Here is a 15400-nt window from a genome sequence, read left to right as displayed (position 1 = left end):
ATATGCTAACGTGATAAATGTAACTTGGAACAGAAAGCAAATGTGAGCATTAAAAATGATCTACTTGATTCTCAAAGCTGATTATGAATAATTGCTGGGTTTGAGGGAGATTAGTGAAACCGTTGAGACAAAGTTATTTTTTAAAGCTGGCAGTAGAAAAAAAGGAAATTAATTAAACCCAACACAAAAGTAATAGGAGTCCAGCATTTCAAGCACTACCCAACCTGCCTTTCCACATGCTTTAACTTTTAAAGATGTCAGAAGAAAAAAATAAGGAACTTAATTAAACACTCTGTAAAAGAGTTCTGTACTACGTTTAGCCCCTTTATAGATAGAAAGTGCATTCAACTTCAGGCACATATCAGTTAAATGCAGAAGATCTGTTCACAGTTCCCATTGTTTACCATCCACTTTTTTATCAAAGTTAGTTTATGCCTGATAAGTTATGTCATTTTAAAACGTAAAAAGTGCAGTCACAAAACTAGAGCATATACATGGGCAATGAACGTCAAAGGGAAAATTGTAATCAAAAGAGATTCTGTTAGTCTTGGAAGAGTGTGAAAAAACATTTATGATGTAATTTGATGTGCCGATACATCTGAATGTTCCACTGGGAAACACATCATCCATGATATATCCTTGGGTCATTAAGTGTTTTGTTAGCCAAGGCTACCCAGTCAAACTTGCGTCTAAATAGCTGTAGTCCACAGATCACCCATCTTTATCCAGAGCCATCGGGAGGTTCTTTCTATGGTTTACCTCTGCAACCCCTGTGATGCCGAGCAGAGCAAATGAATTACAGACTACGTGACCAGCACAGCCCCTGCAACCCACTTCCACAGGCAGGCAACGAGTTTACCGTTCTTGTCCCCAGCAGTGCTCCAGAAGTGACTGGTACTTTGGTTACTTCCTCTTATACACCACCTCCATGTCAACCACCCATGGAACAGTCAGTTCTGTCATGACATAAGTTGTGTTTATGACAGAACAACTCTATCTGGACACAACAATGTTAATACAATGTGTGCCGGGAACTTAAATTGTCCATTTAGGTCCACTGTTAGCTGCCAGTCTTGTGTAGTGCAAAGTAGACCTGTGTGCAATTTAGGCTGTGATCACGGCCACACTCCTACCCTCACAAAGGTAAAGTTCTTGCTTGGGAGGGTGATGGAACTTGTTGGTGAGGATGGCTGAGGTTATGATGTTTGCCACTTTCTTTAACACATTTAAGTAAAATAGAAAACCCAAATATTAGATGTATGCCCAAAAGTTACAATCAAAAGAAGAGAGGATTCCAACGTCGAAGAATGTAACATGACAATATTTTCTTTAGAATGATGTTTATGAGCAATGCATGAAGTGTTTCAAGAGCATAGTAATGACTTTTTAAACCATGACCCTGAACTCGATTAAGTGGGTTTGAGAATATTATGTTATGTTGGTATCGATGTGAAAACTATTCTTTTTGCTTATATGCACTAGAATATCACTTCTAGGTTATGACAGAATTCACATTCTTTAATATTACCCTGGGCAGCATGGTGGTAGCACTGTTGAGATGCATTAAGGTGACTGGGATTCACATCCCAGGTCCTCCATGTATGGAATATGCATGTTCTTCCCATGTCTGCATGAGTCTCCCCAGGGTGCTCTGGTTTCCTTTCACTGTCCAATGACATGCAAGTTAGGAGAATCCGCAGAACTAAATTGGCCCTAGTGTGTGTTTGGTGTGTGTGTGTGTGTATTTTCATCTTGCGATGGACTGGTGCCCTGTCCAAGGACTGTTCCTGCCTTGCATCCAATGCTAGCTGGGATGGGCTCTGCCATCCATCAACCACCCAATCATGTGACCCTAGTGTGGATTAAGGGGGTTCCAAAATGACATGATGTTAAATAACCTGTTGGACAAAAAGAGGCGAGTGAGAACAATTGTAGTTGTCATGCAGTTAATCCAAACATAGGTTTATTTGTAGAATTAAATCTGTGATTTGAAATTGTTCAGGTAAAGAAGACATAAGTTTCACTGTAAGTTTGTTACACTCACTAATCATGGCAAAGGAGTATGGAAATATGTTATATGTTGATTAGAATACGCAAATAAAAATTTCACTGTGCTCTGCACATCTAACAGTCTTGACCAATAAACGTTTGGTCTTAATACTGTTCAATTATTTTGCAACTCTGGCACCTAGAAAAATTTTAGTAGATTAAATTGTGTAGTGTTGTTACTTATCAATATCCGTATTTACTTTCTTGTATAAATAGTATAGAGAAAGTATAAGAATTGTGAGAAAATTCAACCTCAAGATTTTGATGAATCTTGACGTTTTAGACCTTCCTGAGTCCGAAAATACCATTTTTGAAATTATGTCTGTCTGTGTGTAAACACGATATCTCAAAAACACTTTGTCCTGGTCAATGAGATTTTGTACACATGCTTGTTCCTGGTAATATATTTAATTTTATGATTTTTTTTTATTTCCAACATCATTAACATAATTATATGTAGCTAAATACAGTTTTACCTATTGCAATTTATTGCAACAAATATTATATAACACTAACAATTTTTCTCTTTTTAGGTGACTATAACTCTTACTTTGCACGTAATCTAGGTAATGGATATGTAATCATGAAAAAATTCCACCACCATTTTTGACCTCCCTAAGTGCGAAAATATCATTTTAATATAAAGTTTGATTACAAAAAGAGATAAATATGTATCAATATTATCAATTAGTTATGATGAGAAACAAAGACATATGATATTTGAGAAATATTGCGCAACTGGAAGTGGTTCTGATGACCTTTTCCTCTATCTCAATATATGAGAAAGTCAAGGAGAGCATACTCCTGATTTTTTTTATAATAAGTAGAAAACACACACATCTCTGTTCCTCCAAAGATCAAGGTCCCAGCTCCAGTGGTTCACAAGTACCAGTAGAATGTGAGGTGGAGATACCAGGGCTGTGATTCTTCTTCTTCTTGCTAGCATGTAACTGACTTTGCTTCACAGTCAGCAGATGTCACTGCTCTCCTTTTTCTCTCCGCCATGTCACCTTCTCGATCAGTTTACTGTAAGAAATATGTGAATCCTGGTAACTTCATAGAGGTTGCCACTATCATATCACGTGATTCGATTTTACATACAACTAAGATCAAGCTTCTAGCCCCAGCGGCTTGTGAGTAATCATGTGACAGATAGAATAACCCTTAGCATTTTATATATATATATTTTAATTGTATTCTTTTGGCGTTTTTTCAGAATATTATCAATGCAACACTAAATCCAGAGAAATTCACAACTGCAGTGGAAAAAGGGAAAAAAGCATCTCTTAAAATAATGGGATTAACACAAGAAGATTCTGGCATTTTCTGGTGCAGCGCCATTTATGATATTGGATCAAGTGAAGGCCGTATTCATCTCAAAGTTCTCAGTTACACTGTCCCCCTGAAACCCTTCCTGGCTATTGCTGTAGAAGTTTTAATTCTTGTTTCTTTGATTCTGATTTATGAGCACCATACTAAGAAGAAACAAACAATTACAGGTTATTTTTAATATATTCATATTAGCTTGCATGGTTGCATGAAAATGGGTGGCAAGCTATGTTTGGGCTTGAATGATCTATTTTTATAAAACTTCTTCTAGTGTCCTTCTTTTAAATTAGTGGGTGTGGGTGTTATTGGTGATGTTATAATTACAGTATACAGTGTTTTTTAAATATGTGCAAAATTCAGTAAATCAAGTGATGTATTATTATGTGATAAAAAAGTGCATTGTAATTTAAAATTTAGGACATGCTAACTTTCATTCAAAAACAGATACAAATATAATTAATCACTACAATGCATCATTCATAATGACTGCCGTCTTAAAGCGCTGAACATATGCAGCTATTGTGTCTTACTTTTCTCATAGCATTACTATTTTGATTGACAACACACATAATATTGGTATCTTTTTTTCACAGAAAATGGCAAAGACAGTGAACATACTGAAAAGTTGTAAGTATTCCAAGAGTTTGTGCCTATCTACACCATATGACCAAATGTATGTGGACACCCCTCCAGATTACTGAGTTCAGCTCTTTCAGCCCCACCCATAAAATCAAACACACAGCCATGCGACCTCCCTTGACAAACACTGCCGGTAGAATGGGTCATACTGAAGAGTTTATTGACCTCAAACGTGGCATTGACATAAGTTGCATCTGGCATAAGTCAGTATATGACATTTCTGCTCTGCTAGATCTGCCCTGCTTAGCTGTTAGTGCTGTCATTGTGAAAGCAACAACAGCTCAACCATTAAGTGACTACAGAGTGAACTGGGAAGTGCTGAAACACATAGTGCATAAAAAAAATTGCCCATCCTCTGTTCCGTCACTCACAACAAAACTATCAAACAGCCTCTGGAAGCAACATCAGCATAAGAACTGTGAGTCAGGGGCTTCATGAAATGGATTTTCATGGCTGAGCTACTGCACACAAGCCTAAGATCACTATGAGCAATGACAAGTGGAGGCTAGAGTCGTGTAAAGCATTGGACTCCAGAATGATCAATTACATTTCACTACCTGGCAGTCTAATGGATGAATCTATGTATAGCAGATGCCAGGAGAACCTTTCCTTCCAGACTGCACGGTGCCTACTGTAAATGTTGGTGGTGGAAGGATAACAGTCTGGCTGTTCTTCAGTGTTTAGGCTAGGCCCTTTGGTTCCAGTGAGGGGGCCAGTTAATGTTATAGCATACAAACACACTTTAAACAGTTGTGTGCTTCCAAATTTGCCCTCGTCTGTTCCAGTATGACCTTCCCTGTGTACATAAAGCCAGGATCATAAAGACATGATTTGAAAAGTTTGGTGTGGAGGAACTCAAGTGGCTAGCATAGAGCCCTGGAGAATTGGAATGGTGATTGTGATCCAACTCTTTTTGTCCAGCATCAGTACCTGACATCACAGATTCTCCTTTGGCTTACTGTTCACAAATTTCCACATACACACTCCAAAATCTTGTGGCAAGCCTTCCCAGAATAGTGGAGCTTGTTACAGCCACAAAAAGGGGTGGTGAGAGGATGGAGGATTATAGAATGGGATTTCCAAAAAGCTTATCAGGGTGTGATGAGCATTTATCCACAGACTTTTGGTCATATGGTGTACACATCTATAGTTGCAAGACACTGTTTAATTCAGCCTCCCCTATGGGCAAAACACAAATAATGAATGAAAATTCAATAAAAAAAACACCAAATACAAATAAATATATAAAATGGCCTCCCACAATTAGTTAAATGGTCAAATCATTGTTTATGTTTACATCTAGGGTGACCTGACAGTAGAAATACACTTGAAAATGAAAATGGTATTGTAGCGATGCTACCTTTAGCAGCAGTCGGGTATGGCAAGAAAAGAAGAGCAGCAGCTACTTCAGGCTGGAAAAGATAACAGTCTGAGCTGGCAGACCTTAGACCCTACAATGAGCAGCCTTAGTGTTAGCTGTTCATGAAGGGAGCTTAAAAAAGACAAACCTGCCACAGCCACACTGACGCCATGCTAGTGTCCTTTGTAGAAATACAGGGTGGTGCAGGGAAACGGGAAATTTTCAATTGACATTCAATGAAATAAACATATTACAAAATACATTTAATGATGAAATGTATTGTACAGGATATGCAATTAATGATGGTAATCAATATTCATTCAATATTCATTTTATGTTTTGAAGAAAACATCATGAAGGTGTTGTCCATTTGTCCATACACATTTTGACTGCCTATTGTGGAATTTCTGCATTGCTCAATTGAAAATGTCAAGAGGAATGCCAGTGATTTCCTCTTCAATCCTCCTTTTTAGTTCAGCAGTGGTTGCAGGATGTGTGTGGTAGACTTGGTTTTTAAGATGTCCCCACAGAAAAAAATCACAAACAGTGAGATCTGGGACTCTTGGAGGCCAAGGAATGTCATTGTTGCGTGAAACGGTGTGCCTTCCAAACAATCATCAAATAGCTGCCATCGATTGTCAGGCAGTATACAAAGTGGCTCCACCTGGGGGCTTTTTTTATAAGGCTGATCCTGCTTCTTCAAAATCACACACCTATGTTGTAATCGCATGAGCAGACGGGACACGATCATGACGTCCTAACTGGTAATGATGCCAAAATTCCCTTTGCGCAGCAGTGACACTATCTCCATTCTTATAATAGGCTTTCGAAGTGAACACTAGTTGTGCACCACTCCACTGCTCCATTATAACCAGTGGCAAGGGGTTCTAAACGATGTCGCATTGGTCGCAAACAAGTCCCCACGCCTCAGGGTCACCAACACCTAGTTCCAAAATTTCCCACTTCTCTGTGCCACCCTGTATTAAAAGTATATTAGCCCATTGGTTCAGCATAGCACTACAATGTGCAATTTAAAAAATAAGATTCAGTTGTTATGGCAAATTAATATACAGGTAGATGGATATTAGTAGCTTTATATACAGAGAGATCTTGGGGAAAAATAAGTACACCTTCTTTCAGTTCTATGGTTTTAATTATCAAAATAAAATCAAAGTCTGTGATATATGGGATCAACTGCATTACCTCTTTAGATATTGAAGTTTTGCTTTGCTGAAAATTATGATTGTCATATATATATATATATATATATATATATATATATATATATATATATATATATATATATATATATATATATATATATATACACACAGTATATATGTATGTATTTTCATGGCATTCGTAGTCTGAATCACAATCTGATTGTATAGGTGGTTACTGTCAAATAATGTAAAGAATAAGCGACACGTGTTTCACCCTAATTCTGGGCTCATCAGGCATACACACTCACTGCACCCCCTCTCGGGAATCGAACCTCGGATGTCAGCGTCAGAGGTGAAGCCTCTTACGTTGCGCCACGCCGTGTGGTTCGTTTATTTGACAGTATGTAGATTGGGGTAATTACAGTGCATCCGGAAAGTACTCACAGTGCATCACTTTTTCCACCTTTTGTTATGTTACAGCCTTATTCCAAAATGGATTAAATTCATTTTTTTCCTCAGAATTCTGCACAGAACACCCCATAAAGACAACGTGAAAAAAGTTTACTTGAGTTTTTTGCAAATTTATTAAAAATAAAAACATTGAGAAAGCACATGTACATAAGTATTCACAGCCTTTGCCATGAAGCTCAAAATTGAGCTCAGGTGCATCCTGTTTCCCCTGATCATCCTTGAGATGGTTCTGCAGCTTAATTGGAGTCCACCTGTGGTAAATTCAGTTGATTGGACATGATTTGGAAAGGCACACACCTGTCTATATAAGGTCCCACAGTTGACAGTTCATGTCAGTGCACAAACCAAGCATGAAGTCAAAGGAATTGTCTGTAGACCTCCAAGACAGGGTTGTCTTGAGGCACAAAAAAAAAAAAAAAAAAAATCTGGGGAAGGTTACAGTAAAAATTCTGCTGCTTTGAAGGTCCCAATGAGCACAGTGGCCTCCATCATCTGTAAGTGTAAGAAGTTCGAAACCACCAGGACTCTTCCTAGAGCTGGCCGGCCATCTAAACTGAGCGATCAGGGGAGAAGGGCCTTAGTCAGGGAAGTGACCAAGAACCCGATGGTCACTCTGTCAGAGCTCTAGAGGTCCTCTGTGGAGAGAGGAGAACCTTCCAGAAGGACAACCATCTCTGCAGCAATCCACCAATCAGGCCTGTATGGTAGAGTTGCCAGACGGAAGCCACTCCTTAGTAAAAGGCACATGGCAGCCCACCTGGAGTTTGCCAAAAGGCACCTGAAGGACTCTCAGACCATGAGAAAGAAAATTCTCTGGTCTGATGAGACAAAGATTGAACTCTTTGGTGTGAATGCCAGGCGTCACGTTTGGAGGAAACCAGGCACCGCTCATCACCAGGCCAATACCATCCCTACAGTGAAGCATGGTGGTGGCAGCATCATGCTGTGGGGATGTTTTTCAGTGGCAGGGACTGGGAGACTAGTCAGGATAAAGGGAAAGATGACTGCAGCAATGTACAGAGACATCCTGGATGAAAACCTGCTCCAGAGCGCTCTTGACCTCAGACTGGGGCGATGGTTCATCTTTCAGCAGGACAATGACCATAAGCACACAGCCAAGATATCAAAGGAGTGGCTTCAGGACAACTCTGTGAATGTCCTTGACTGGCCCAGCCAGATCCCAGACTTGAATCCGATTGAACATCTCTGGAAAGATCTTAAATGGCTGTGCACCAACGCTTCCCATCGAACCTGATGGAGCTTGAGAGGTCCTGCAAAGAGGAATGGGCGAAACTGGCCAAGGATAGGTGTGCCAAGCTTGTGGCATCATATTCAAAAAGACTTGAGGCTGTAATTGCTGCCAAAGGTGCATCGACAAAGTATTGAGCAAAGGCTGTGAATACTTATGTACATGGGATTTCTCAGTTTTTTTAATTTTAATAAATTTGCAAAAACCTCAAGCAAACTTTTTTCACGTTGTCATTATGGGGTGTTGTGTCTAGAATTCTGAGGAAAAAATTAATTTAATCCATTTTGGAATAAGGCTGTAACATAACAAAATGTGGAAAAAGTGATGCGCTGTGAATACTTTCCAGATGCATTGTACATTCATGGTATTCATAGTCTGAATCACAATCTGATTGTATGGGTGGTTACCTACCAGGTAATGCTTGTGGTTGGTCTGCAAGTCGGCAAACATCCGCCAGGGTGCCCTCTTCAGTTGCGAGAAGCAGATCATAGAATGTTGCAAAGTTTTACTGTCAAATAATGCAAAGAGTACGCAACACGTGTTTTGCCCTAATTCTGGGCTCATCAGGCGTACACACTCACTGCACCCCCTATCGGGAATCGAACCTGATCTGCTTCTCGCAACTGAAGAGGGCACCGTGGCGGATGTTTGCCGACTTGCAGACCAACCGCAAGCGTTACCTGGTAGGTAACCACCCATACAATCAGATTGACGTCCGAGGTTCAATTCCCAAGAGGGGGTGCAATATAAAAACTTTGCAATATATACATTATATATATATATATATATATATATATATATATATATATATATATATATATAAACCTGGTAGGTAACCACCCATACAATCAGATTGTGACACAGACTACGAATGCCGTGAATATATATATATATATATATATATATATATATATATATATATATATATATATATAATGTATGTAACAGTCATGTAATTCTTACCAATGTCCTAAAATTGAATAAATCTAATCTCAGGTGATAAATAACACATTTACATATTTTCCTTTTAATTATTGATTTGCCACAAAACATTCAGAAGCTATTGATGAAAAAGTGTGTATGATCTATTATTTGGTAACTTGTAGAACCATCTTTATCAACACCTTTACCCATCTCCTACATTGTAATGATGGGAGATCAATAAACTATATGTAAAATAAACAGATATTTAAAATAATAGAACTGAAAGAGGTTGTACTTACTTTTTATATGACTGTATTTCAGTCGTGAAATGAACTGCTAAGGACACATGGTCAGTAGGCCGAGACGTAACTCTAGTGTTAAGTGGATAAAAAAAAAAAAAAAAAAAAACTACCACAAAGCAAGAGAAAGATGAGGACAGGGAAGAGAGAGATTGTTGATAACTGTGCTGCATCGTATAGAGTGCCACATAAGACTAATCAGATTGTGACAGGGACATGCCTAGCATCTGCTCTGAGTGTTGGGAGCAGACACATTCTGAGTTGTCAAGAGAGGAGATGACTAGTATCTGGCACGTTAGGACTGTCTCATACTGGTCTGTTTATTTATCTACTTGAATCTTTGTTTTTATTCTCCCTTTTGATCCATCAGTTATTTTGTTGAAGAAATAACTGAAAGAGTTCAGATCATGTGGAGTGACCTTTAGGAGGCTGCAGTATATGATTCTTTTGTCTTCAATAACCAAATCTTATCTCTTTAAATGGCTTAAGTTCTCATTTAAATTTTTTGGAATGTAGTACTAGGGTGTTGTACCGTGTTAGCCATTATGAATGTAGTGAAAAGTCAAGCAAAATGACATCTTGCCAAGGTTACATCTGGCCTGAAGAAGTGGCCTGAGTTGCCTCGAAAGCTTGCATATTGTAATCTTTTTAGTTAGCCAATAAAAGGGGTCATTTTGCTTGATTTTTCACTACAATTTTTTGGAATGAAATCTAACCACCATTTCAACTTTAGAGCAATCCAATACAAGAAAGCTTTAAAAACATATGAAGCAGATGACATATATAATATGTTTAATTCTTAACAATTTCAATAATACACCATATACTTTATATTTTTACTGTATAATAATAATAATAATGTATTTACATGTAATTTTTTCATAACAAAAACGGCAATTTATTGTTTTGCCAAATGTTAAGTTCAGTAAATGTACTGAATTGATAATGTGCTTTCTTTGGAATTTACTTAAATGTTTCTGTCACCTACTGCATAGTGTAAAATAATGAAATCAACAAGGATGCACTTACTTTGGTGCAATCCTATGTAAATATGAATAAAATATAAATATAACTTTTTATGTACTGTAGAACAAGTGATGGTAGCAATGGACTGAGAGATGGCACTGCAAGACATCGAAATGTGTAAAGTGTTCTGCGTAAAAGGTAAATTATTGTTTTGATGAAGTACTGTTATTTTAGATAGATAATTCATATTAACTAAAATACATAGGAAATGTAAAGACTCCTGTAAAAATGCATAAAACAATTTTCATTCACTTTGCTACTCCAACAGAGTACATTGCACTGAATAGTGTATGACTCCTGGTGAAGGAGAAATGTAGATCATTTGAATTCGTCCTTATGATTGTTTAAATATACTTCCTATTTTATCTTTCATTATTCAGTGAGCATTCTGTTACTTTTGTATCTCTTTCTCTTACTGACTTCAAGCAATAATTTCATTATGCTCTTTCCATTTCCATAGACTGTTGCTGGTTTATGATTTTGTATAACTTTCAATAAATTCTTCAGACTAAAATAAGCAATCCTGAATCATGACTACATATATTATAAATCATTGTAATGTATTTAAAGTACAACTGTTAAATAACTTTCAAAAAATTGAGATAAATTGGTTAGTTGGTTGAGACATACAGTTGAATATTAGTTTTGAAAAGAAGTTTATGGTTCAGTTAAATACCTTTGAGACCAATTCACCAGAAAACTATATATTAATACTGTAAAACTGTATATTAATGTGCATTTTTTACTCCTTTATTCCAGCATTTTTCCCATAAGATGGAAAGCAGCCAACACCAGTACAAATCACTGCAAGTCATTATAGAAGAGCTCTGTGTTGCTGTCGTGTATTACCAATAAACCTGAAAAGCTATGTTATTTGAAATAATTAAGCATTCAAATACTTCTGATTATTAACATTAAAACAAGTGTCTCTTTACTAGTTTTATAATAGATTTCTATATGGAAGAATCCATACTTTATGAATCTTTAACAATGAATGTATGCCATAAGGGTCCAAATATACTAGAATAAGATTATTCTAAATATTTGTTTTTTCTTTTGCAGACAAACAGTTTTAATGTTTTATCTTATTTCCTTCAATAATGCTATTTTCAAAGAACCATACCCATGTCCATTAACACTGAATATTGATCCATAAACAGAACTGCTCATTTCAAATTCATTGTAAAGCTACATTGGCACCAAGAAATCACAGGAAAATGTGAGCAATGAAATGACAGAAATATTCAGTGACACATATTCACAGCGATACCATCATTTAACACTGATTTGGCTAAATACTTGGCTCTGAGATGTTTTGCCAGTATACATTTGACACATTTAATTTTGTGCGCAATTTCTGCACCATTCAGTGTAAAAGTATTTACCACAGTTTTTGGAAAAAGACAAGTAAAAATCACAGTTTGCATTATGTGCAAGATTTGTTCATTATGAATTACATTTACCGTACAAGACAGAGTAATTCTGAGGCATTATACCTTACAAAAACACACAATACACAGGCAGAGGTACAATAAGACTTAAAGCATTAAATTAACATGTTGTGCTATGTGGCACATAACAATTTGCGGATATGATGAATAATAATCTGCAGCTTTCAGCATATTGTGTAAAAGATGTGTAAAGTGGCTGTACCACTTTGAAACATGAGGGCGGCCATTTAATTTTTTAAGTAATGTCGCTGTAACATGACATTACTACATTCCTCTTACCTTGTAATCCAAATTACAGTACTGTCATATCAAAGCTGGCTCCATATTTTCACTAGTTTACCTTCCACTTACTTCTCATTGACAGTCCCTTTGTGGAAGAGGAGTCTCACACAAGGATGGAGGGCTTGCTTGTGTCTAATTGAGTTAGAGCAGGACCTAATATGGCTAATGGATAGCTTCAAAAGTACAAGAACATTAGCACCTTTAGTAGGAGGTTAAGTGACAGAAAATCAAAGAGGACACATTAATTGCCTTTTAAAAGGTACCAGTAGTCGATCAACAGACAGAGGGACAGATACACAGTGTTCACATAAAGTCAACAACACCTCATTGGAAAAGACACAAAGGTAAGGTAGAGACAAATATTCAAAGATCAAGGTCTGGTTTCAAATGCTCACAAAAGATTAAAGAAATAGTGACTAAGGCTTATGGGAGGGCATACAACTGCTTATAAGCTGCCCTTATGATGTGACTATCTAATAGGATACCAGACAGCTTAATCAGAGGGACAGAACCGATGGAGCCTAGGAAGGATCAAGTGCAGGGAGTCTTTGGAAACAAGGGCACAAGTGGAGAAACAGGTATGACAGGAGATAGTGTTGAGTACACAATAAGGTCTAAAGTAAAGTAAAGAACATGAGGAGAACTACTATGCGACCACATACCTTTCAACATGATTACATTGTAGTAATGAATGTTTATCTATCAAGTTGTACATGTCGATGCTGCAGGATTTCATGGTGTCTATGAACACTTAGCCGCTTTACTTTTTCAAGGAATGCAAACACACAGTTATATATATTTGTAAAAGTAAAAGTATCTGTATCTATAGACTTCTATCCATATAAACAAACATTGTTTACGATGTCACATACAATTCCAGGAACTTGTTTATAATTTTTGCACTTGGTAATTATTTTGCTGGCACAAAATACCAAAGGTTTCTTTAATGCTGGAATGTACTGTATTAGTGAAATATGAAGGCTAGCTAATTGGCATATTTAAGTGTTTGAATGCTAGTATATGCTAATGATGCCATTTTGCTTTCTATTAAACACAGATAATGTTAGCAGTAGTTTAATTAATGTACTATTGAAACAAATTTGTACTGCATGAACTAACTGGTACATTTTATTCAAATCTTTTGAATCTGCCTTTTCAAACTGAAACCTAGCAAAATGCTGCAATATTGTTACCTTTTATTGCGATGGGAATGAGGAATGATACGTTGTCCAAAGTGTCTGTATAGTCACTCGCTTCTTCACTCACTGTGCTCCATTTGTCCTGACCAGTGTTTCAGACTGATCGTGTCACCTTATACTTAGAAACAGTCTCTGTGTAATTCTGTGGAAGCTCACAGATGAGATATAATCTGCATGACCTGGATTAAGATTATATGAGAATGTTATATAATATTATAATAAACAAAACTAATATTTTGGTCACTATTGAGAGTTACTTATCACGGGTAAGTAAGCCAATGTAAACTGACAAGCAAATTTGATAGTTTTGGTTAAAGATTACCAGAAACGTTTATTATAATGCTGGCAGACTAGCCACCACTGTTACTGATCAGTGGCCAATCTCACAAACACTGCTAACCTCAGTATTAAATTAAGGCCTCAAACCCAATAGCACCTCAGTTTGCATGTTCTGCTCATAACTTGTAGGTATATTATTTATTCTTGTGGAAAGACTTCCTTTGGAATAGTGGTATGGGGAGGATCAGACAAAGAATGATCCAAAATTATTCCCTATACGGTGGATTTAATAAAAACACAGCAAACCTCAGTCAAACCACTCTTTAAAGAATGTACTCTTGGTGTCATACCTGCCTGTGATACTCATCTGCTTATGCCTGGGTACCAGAGGACCCACGTAGACCTAGCAGGCATAAAAACCAGCATGAAGCTGTCATGTGGGCTTCCCCCGACACAATGCCAGACAGGCATGCAACTGCAGAAAATATTATGTAACATTTGAAAATTTTCTGTAGTGTTTTGGAGTTCACTAAATTTAAAATTCCTTAAATAAAAGACAAGAATACAATAATACAAGTGTCATGAATCACACAGATCAGCACAGAAACAATGAGTCTTTGTAATGCCTTCATACTGTACATTTCACATTCTTCAGAAATGTGTGTTAATGAGTATTCATTAATCAAGGCTCTATTATCTCTTAAAAATGTATTTAACTATTTCATTTGCTTTGTTTAGGATATACCTCCATACTGCATGTGTCTTTTCTGGTCTATATTGTCAAGTTCAGTACTTCAGAAATGTCCTTTAGAATACCTTCTCTTGTTTTTAGACCTCATCTTATGAAGTTTCTGTGATAAGCTCGAGCAAACTTTCAGTAGGTTGACATACAGACTAAGAAATAGTCAGCTTTGTGTACAAGTATTGCAAATATTGCACAGTAAGAATGAATCACATGTATACTGTATTTCACTGCAAAAAGATTGTATCTTTTTACTATATATAAATAACATAAGCTACCAAAAATGTATGAGACTATTTTATGTTAAGCCAATGCTAAAAAAGAAAAATAATAGATCTCTTAAAGGAAAAATGTGTGTATGTTAAATAATCTAAACACATTTCACAGTCTGTTTTTTTAAGTGTATTTTAACTTCTCCTGTTATAAATTGCAAGTTCAAGAACAATACATATTGTAACAGTCCTTTATTTTTTCTCTACTGGATTGCATTTCAAAACACTTATGTAGCTGTTATTATCAATGAAATCTGATTAAAAAATTTTATTTGAGGTATTTTGCTTAATTTTTGGAAATTGCATCATCTCCTTTGGTTTCAGTAGGTTTTGTCCAGCCACTTTGTTTTCTTCCTGCACCCAAGAATTACTTATAAATATAAATGCAATGCCATAAATGCAAAAAAACGTTTTTGTACCCTAAAATCATTGCATCTGTGAAGTCTTTTTTGTGCATTTTTTAAGGAAAAGACTTTAATTGTCATACTATTCTGACCGGGAGTGGGAGAGCAAGAAAAATAAATGAACTCTATGTTTTAATCTTGCTGATGATGGAATTAAAATATTGCAACCTTCCGAATATCATGTTAGAAAACTGTAAGATTCACAACCATTTCACTTAAAGTAACTGATACTTTGGTTGTCTACACAAAATTCAATTAACAT

The 15400-nt window shown here is 36.6% G+C and overlaps 1 protein-coding gene across 1 annotated transcript in view; it reads left to right on the top strand.

The window, feature by feature from the left end:
• The window catches only part of emb (embigin), a 45791-nt gene extending 30789 nt beyond the window's left edge, over positions 1–15002 (top strand). The window contains exons 6-9 of the mRNA XM_051928582.1: positions 3266–3548; positions 3972–4005; positions 10573–10647; positions 11269–15002. Coding sequence (XP_051784542.1) covers positions 3266–3548; positions 3972–4005; positions 10573–10630 — 375 coding nt within the window. The 3' untranslated portion in view covers positions 10631–10647; positions 11269–15002. The remainder of the gene's footprint in view (positions 1–3265; positions 3549–3971; positions 4006–10572; positions 10648–11268) is intronic.
• The last annotated feature ends 398 nt before the right edge of the window (positions 15003–15400 follow it).

The sequence above is a fragment of the Erpetoichthys calabaricus genome, chromosome 5 (genome assembly GCF_900747795.2).
Source record: "Erpetoichthys calabaricus chromosome 5, fErpCal1.3, whole genome shotgun sequence".
Lineage (NCBI taxonomy): Eukaryota > Metazoa > Chordata > Cladistia > Polypteriformes > Polypteridae > Erpetoichthys > Erpetoichthys calabaricus.
This window is presented reverse-complemented; position numbering and strand designations above follow the sequence as displayed.